Source organism: Monopterus albus, unplaced genomic scaffold (genome assembly GCF_001952655.1).
Source record: "Monopterus albus unplaced genomic scaffold, M_albus_1.0 scaffold3.1, whole genome shotgun sequence".
NCBI lineage: Eukaryota > Metazoa > Chordata > Actinopteri > Synbranchiformes > Synbranchidae > Monopterus > Monopterus albus.
This window is the reverse complement of record NW_018127883.1, coordinates 3,525,778-3,533,257: the sequence shown is the minus strand read 5'-3', so window position 1 is coordinate 3,533,257 and position 7,480 is coordinate 3,525,778. Positions and strand designations below refer to the sequence as shown.

Below are 7,480 nucleotides of genomic sequence, written 5' to 3'. Positions count from 1 at the left end.
ACCCCTCCCAGGGACTCCAAGAAGGCCGGGTACTCCACACTGCCATTCGGCCCGTAGGCACAAACGGCAGTGAGAGACCTAACCGCGACCCGAAGGCGCTGGGAAGCGACCCTCTCGTTCACCGGGGTAAACTCCACCATATGGCGGCTAAGCTGGGGAGCTATGAGCAAGCCCACACCAGCCCGCCGCCTCTCACCGCGGGCAACTCCAGAGTAGTAGAGAGTCCAGCCTCTCTCGAGGAGTAAGGTTCCAGAGCCCAAGCTGTGCGTGGAGGTGGGACCGACTATATCTAGCCGGTACCTCTCAACCTCCTGCACAAGCTCGGGCTCCTTCCCCACCAGCGAGGTGACATTCCATGTCCCCAGGGCTAGTCTCCGTGTCCAGAGATCGGGTCGGCGGGGCCCCTGCCTTCGACTGCTGCCCAGTCCACTGTGCACTGTCCCCTTACTGATCCTCCCGCACATGGTGGGCCCACGAGAGGACGTCCCCACGGTGCTTGTTCGGGCTAAGCCCGGCCGGGCCCCGTGAGTGGAGGCCCGGCCACCAGGCGCTCGCATTTGATCCCCAACCATGGGCCTGGCTCCAGGGTGGGGCCCCCTGCTGCGCCATCCCGGGTGACGTCACAGTCCTTGATTTTAATCTATTCATAAAGGGCTTTAGTTCGAATCAATTAAAGTTATTCCACTCTTCACTGCTCCTCATCATGGTCTTTTAACGTTCACATCTGTTCATACATCCACTGGTCTAACCCTCCATCCCCATATTTGTGCACTACATTTTTCTGTAAGATTTATGTGCAGATAAAATGGCAGTACTGTCATCAAGTAATTCTGACTCAATATATTGAACTGATATCTTCCATCTTAGCCATCAATTTAAAACAAATGTCTCAATCTATACACATACAGTATCTATTAAATAGTAAACCCATTTACACACACATAGGTGATGTACAAGCATGGAAGTATTGACATTTGTATAACATACACCTTTATTATCCAATAAGAGCAGAAATGGCACATAATAGATCAGGTGTCCCAGGTTTTTCATTTGTCCTAGGTTTTCATCAAGCCATGTGAAATATAGTGTTTTTCTTATCTAAATTCAGTGTTCTAAGAAAAATGTACAATATAAAAATAAACATACAAAATAAAAGCTGCTCCTAAAAAAAAAAAAAAAGTAGAAAATACTTTTTTGACCTTGCCTTGGCTTTAGATCTTTTCCAAGTTAAGAAAGCTTGTTGTTATATGTCATAGCAGAATGAGTGCATCCTTTAATTCGTTGATCCTGTGACGCAGTGAACTTGCCATACATATCACCGTGTGCTTCAAGAGGCTGAACACCCCCTTTAACTTCTACCATCACTTCTCTCCCTCTGTTTTATTAAATACACCTCTCCTCTATCACTAGGTGTCTCTTTGACCTGCCCTTGCTCCTCTGTCTATCCTCCCACTCCGGTAAACACAACTTGCTCTGACTTTAGGCGGTGCTGAACTTGTCTTTGGTGCTGCATGGGTGTGTTCTGGGAAAAAGACATCACCAGCAGTCAAGTCATGGAGCATTAGATGAACCACTGGACTGTATGATGTTTGTTTACCTGGCCTGTCTGCCTCCCCATCTCTTAATATGTGTGTGTGTTCTGGCTCGCTTTGCTGGCCACGATGCCTCGCTGAGCTGATAGATATGCATACTGGCTAAACGGAAGACAGGGAGACATGGAGGGGGGAGTGAGGAGAGGAGGTTTGGATGGTGGATGGAGAGATGTTAGCTAGTGTAGCTCCATTTGGGCAGATCAACTCCAAGCCACTGGTCTCAGTGATTAGCAGGTCTGTCATATAGTGACAGAGAGAGGTGCAGATGGAGGGAGGGGGAGACACAGTCGGGGAGCCAGAATAAGTTGCCTCTCACCTGAAGAACGACACAGACTTGACAACAGATCAGGCCATTTTAGGGCAATTGTTTAAATGTGATATCACCATCTGCGATCAAATCATTTTTCCTGCAGTCATTGTTTTAGTATTGATTTTGATAATGTCCACGTGGATGTTGGTTTTAGCAGGCTTTTTTAGTATTGATTTTGATAATGTCCACATGGATGTTGGTTTTGGAACCACAAAGAGATCTCTGATTTTAGCAGGCTCGCCATCTTGTAATGTACCGGTCTCTGTCCTGACCATATAGAAGTTGTGAGATTTCCAAACCTTAGGAATTTATCTTCTTTGTGGTGGCAAAACGTGCAACATGAGCTAGCCGTCCATTCCTGTAGATCAAACTGAGCTTTACTCTGCATCTTAGGGTTTAACTACAGCAAACACGCTCTAGGCCTTGGCATTAATATCTCTAGGAATGCTTCTGTGCTTCATGCCTGCTGTGAAGTGGCTGCCGATGTTTTTATTTATCCTTGAATGCCAGTACAGTGCTCAGTTAAAGTCGTTCTTGATCTTAATTTTGTCATCTTTATTCTGTTTCTGTTAAACAATCAAGAAAACTATTAGCAGAGGAAAAAAAGGTAAGCAGGAGCTAATGTGCACTGCTGAAGTCTTGCAGTCCTTTAAGATGGAGAAATGTATATTGTCATTGTGATAAAAGTGCACTACGTTGTCACACAGGTGACAGAGCCCAGTTACTTCAAGGTTTGCCCTTTTCCATTCTTTGTTGCTCTTGTCAAGTCCTCATCCAGCTCACTAAAGTTCTCCCTCTGGCAGGCTTCCTCCCCTTCTCATTGTCCTCCCTTTAACTCCCCCTCCTGTTTAGTGGTGTCTCCTCCATTGCCAGTCACCCCTACTCCACCCGTCCTCCCTCTATTTTCCCTTGTCCCATTAAATCTGTGACAGCCTTTGGTTCCCATCGCCATAACAACTGGCACAAAGAGGTGGAGAGATGGAGAGACAGACTGAAATTAGGATGCCAAAGCACTTACCAGTAGCCCTGTCCCTCAGCCCACAAGTATGCATCTGTGTCTGAATGTGCGTTTCCAGTAGAGAGTGACACTCCTATTTGAGGGGTTTGTTATATTACCAGCTACATGGTTGTTATCATCATTGGACCCACATTTGTTCACCTTAACTTTATTTGCTTTTTTGTATTTGTGTCTGTTTGCTTAAGTTTTCACAAAGGTAGGAAGCAAGGATTTGTGTTGTAAATTTTGAGGAAGGTGTCTGTATTGGCTTCATTCACATTATACAAATATATTCTGTGTCTCTGCTTCTCTCCATCTCCTCCCTTCCTCTTGGTCATGCTGTATAGATTAGTATCTGTGGTTGAGAGCGGCTGTATCGCTGTCAGCCCATTAGCAGCTGTCTAAATAGGCAGTAAACACATCTTAATTACTTTACCCTGATATTCCACATATACACACATACATAGACGCTCCTTTTCCACCATTTAGCCCCTAGTGTTGGCCAGATGGGCGTGTGGCCCAGTAAAAAGCCCTCCATTACCGACTGGACTTGACCAAACTGATCCACCCCTCAGCCTGCTTACCGGGGTCTCGCTGGGGCTACAGCAGGCCCTTGTTGCCACATACCTATAATTTAGCCCCCCAAGTGCTTTCCACATGGCCACAGCAAAAAGCCGTCCTCCATTGTAGGGGTCCGGTAATTGTAGTCTCGTTTAGAAAACCGCAAGTAGCAATTAGTGCAGAGTTGGCATTATACGGGGTTGGATTTGCATCCCTGCTGGGTGAAAATGCTGTTTTAATATGGGTTTGTTTTCCCCACATGGAATTAGCTAAAGGGGCCTTTTATCATGTTCACACACCCTAGTCTTCTCCCAGCCAAGCTCTGCCCACCTCTCGGTTTCTCTCTCTCTCCTCATCTCTCTGCATTATCTCTCTTTCTTCTTGTATGTTGTTCATTTCATTTGTCTTTACCTCTAAATCGCTCTCACCATCACGTCATGCTCTGACTGAGGGTCTTGCACTTTGACCTCCCCAGAGCGTCACACGTGATGAGGTACAGGAACAAGAGCTGCTGATGTGAGCATTTATTTTGGATAACAATTTCAGGCTTTATTTCTCTTTTCCCCCATCACAGAGGCAGTGGACATCCTGAAAGAAATGAAGGAGAAGGAGGTAGTGTTAAATGACATGCACAACTCCTTGCTCTTCTATGCACTCAATGCTCTAGTGGTCAAAGGGAGTACTTCCACCATCCAACGGCTGCTGGACACCGTCTTTACCCTTGGTCTGGCCAAACCCTCCTCCAGTCTCTGCTCACCCCTGATTTCTGTACACCTGGAAAGGTAAAACTTGTAGACAGGGATTTAATGTTAGAATTTTTCATTTGTGTTTTTTTTTCTTTCAATTCTATTGCTGAAGCTTTCCACTAACCAACTACCAGTTCACTATTGTTGTCAGATTTATGTCTTCATCTGCCAAATCCACTTGCCAGGTGTGTGTATGTATGTGTGTGTCTCAATGAGTCACTCATCTCTCCCTATGATCATAGCTGGGGTTATGTTCTGGGTCAGTGAATCAGACAGAGAGAGGATGTGGAAATTGCTCATTTATGTGTGTGTGTGCTGTTTAGAGCCAGGTTTTGTTTGTTTGAGGATTCACCAGCTGCAACCTCTCCCATGAGCCCCCACCCCTCATCTCCTGAAACGCCCACTGCTATACGCCAAGGTGTCAGTGAGTGTGTAGGTGGTGAGATGGCCATCAGTGCCTCTTCCCACAATGCAAATGTGTAAATGAATGTTACCAAAAACTGGCTTAGATCAACTCATTAGCATGTTAATTATGTACAGAGCACTAATTGCTGGATTTACCACAGCCACGCAGTGCGCTGTTAGGGGCCTGCCATCACACACACACACACACACACACACACACACACACCCTGCCCATGCTTTCATACACACAGTTTACCTCTAGTGTACATGCTGCGGCAGAGGTAGACCTTTGCAAATGAAGCTCGTGTACAGACGTTCGCACACCGATGCTCCCCTGCCGCTGTTTGTTTTGCTGTAAGTCTCTGGCACAAACGGAGTTTCTAGCTTCAGTCGTTAATCACTGCCTTGGTGAGATTAGCAGGCTAATTTACTCCTGGGTCATCAATGGCAGCCAAAACACAAACACACACACACCAGCTTGCCGCAGCCCTGTTCACAACTCAAGTGCCAGTGCTTCCCCCATAGGATACTGCAGTAAACACACCAATGAACAGGAGTGAACACGCTACGTATCAGCTTGTATTCTACCATCAATCTTGGGTTTTTGGTATATTTGTTTCTAGTTGGCTAGTTGTGAACAAAAGTGTGCAGATAAAGTTTGAACACACAGTAGATTGTTTTTTGAAGTGTTTAGAATCTTTAAACATTAGAGAGCTGCATTTTCCCACCCTTTACGAGTTTATTTACTTGCCGTACTTATTTTTGCAGATCATTCACTGCTGGAGCGAGATACTGACTCAGTTTGTTCTTAAACATCAGATTCAGGCACTGAACAGCCTTGAAAGTGGTTAGATGAATAACAACAGGTTGTGTTGCCTTGTGTCAGAAAGTCCAGCACTGTCTTCACAGAGCACTGTGACACTAAGCTGTCGTTGGTGTTACACTAGTGGATCCTTTCTTTCACTTGCTCCAGTTTTCTTTGGGGCCGTGCTCTTAGTTTCATCAGGAAACTCTTAATGTTAAAAGGCTTTTTGGTAGCTTAAACATTTGACTTTTGTGAGGCTGTAATGTGTTGTTCCAGCAGTGGTTCAGCCAAGCCTCAGCTTAGGTTTGAGCACCACAACGCTTGACTTTTGTGCTTCAGTTGAATTCATCTCCCTGTTCTCTTCTCTTTTTATCTTTTATCATCATGTGTTCATTTCTACCTCTTTATTCCGTCAGTCAGCGGACAAACACGCACTCGGGGAGTAGGAGGGATGAAGGGAAGTGATAAAAGAGGACAAAGCAGGCATCACTCCCGCCTGCTCTCGTCTCATCGCTACGTCAGCGCTAATGACTTAATGAACACTTCTCGAGCAGATTAGCCCTTGACAGCCCATCATATGCACCGCCCTGTTAGCCTTCACGCCTGTCCGCTCAGCATTGTGTGTGCTAACCTGCTACTATGCTAGCCCAGATTACCACATTTGTATGGAATTGATTAGCAACAGGAAATGGTAATGAGTCCAACAAAATGAAGTGCTGGCAGGATATGTATGATAAGACGGCAACAGTGGCAATAGAATAGGAGGAGGAGGATAGGAAGCTGACAAGAGATGAGTGGCTGAGAGGAGAAATCTCATTCACTCCCACTCTTTTCTGCCATCTTGTATCATGTCTACAATGGAAATCTTAAACAGAAGCAGCCAGAGGTGCAAAATAGAAGTAAATGAAAACAGTCCGAGGAAAAGATTGAAGGACAGAATTGTTATCTCGACCTCAGCACAGCTCCTTATGTTCCCCTCAGCTGTACTCCCAGTTTTTAGCTTCTATAGCTCACTGTTTTGATTGTTCTGGTCTGCAAACTTTCTTCAGCCTAGTTTCATACTGCAGGAGCACCACAAGCTATTGAATAAAATGGTGGAAAAAAATGTAGACTTGGAAAAGAAAGGAACATTTGTCAGGTGACCAACGAACCCCTCTCTAAATGAATGCTAATGTTGCTGTGTGTCTGCTGGATGTGTAGTTTTAGGTGCCTACATTATGTGAGCATTCGTCTGTGTGGGTATTGGTGCACAGATTAGCAAGTGCCATTCTTGTACATCTAACATCGGGCTCATGGTGTCATGATCACGGTCTCATTTGCGTTTCGAGACATAGACACTTCGTCCTCTCTCACGCGAGGACAGTGACTTGATAACAGGCCCGCCGATCTTCTCCGAACAAAAGAAGGGGACGTAGAGGGAGGAAATAAGGGGGAGTGAGATGAAGCAAAATGAGCTCCTTCAGGTTTCCACCGAGCAAAGCGCTCGTTATTTTTTTTTTTCAGGGCTTAATTGGCTGGAAAGTGGCTGACATGCAAAGTTGGGGACATTAACAGGGCTGTGCGCTGCAGTAAATGGCAATGCAAAGTGACAGTTAAATTGTACCTAGGGGAAATTATCCATCTTTCGACATCCTTAGCTCTTTTTGGGGGGGGTGGATCAGCGAGCAGAAATGGGGGAGAGAGGAGGAAGGCACAGAGGGGATGTAATTGCAACGCCAAGCCCTTTTGTGATGGGGTGTTTTTTTTTAAGATGTCTCATTAGGAAGGAGGGATTATAAGTAGGTGTGGAGATGCTTGATGGAGAAATGAATGAGGTGGACAGATAGAAGGGATGGAACAAATGCAGAGTTTTGAAACATCCACCAACATGACTCCATGTGTAGAAATGGCTCCAGTGTAAGAGGCCATGCTCGCCACACCGCAGCATGTAAGATACCTGCATAGAAGCCACGTTCTGCTAATTACAAACCATGTTCTGCACTTTTATCCTCATCCTTGTCTCATTTCTGGTGGAAATTGCATACCCATGTCCCCCTCCTCAATCTCATTCCATCTCCACACTCT

The 7,480-nt window shown here is 45.6% G+C and overlaps 1 protein-coding gene across 1 annotated transcript in view; it reads left to right on the top strand.

The window, feature by feature from the left end:
• lrpprc (leucine-rich pentatricopeptide repeat containing) overlaps positions 1-7,480 on the top strand; it is a 52,221-nt gene that overhangs the window by 24,129 nt on the left and 20,612 nt on the right. Inside the window, exon 23 of the mRNA XM_020599981.1 lies at positions 4,035-4,242. Within this exon, the coding sequence (XP_020455637.1) occupies positions 4,035-4,242 (208 nt within the window). The remainder of the gene's footprint in view (positions 1-4,034; positions 4,243-7,480) is intronic.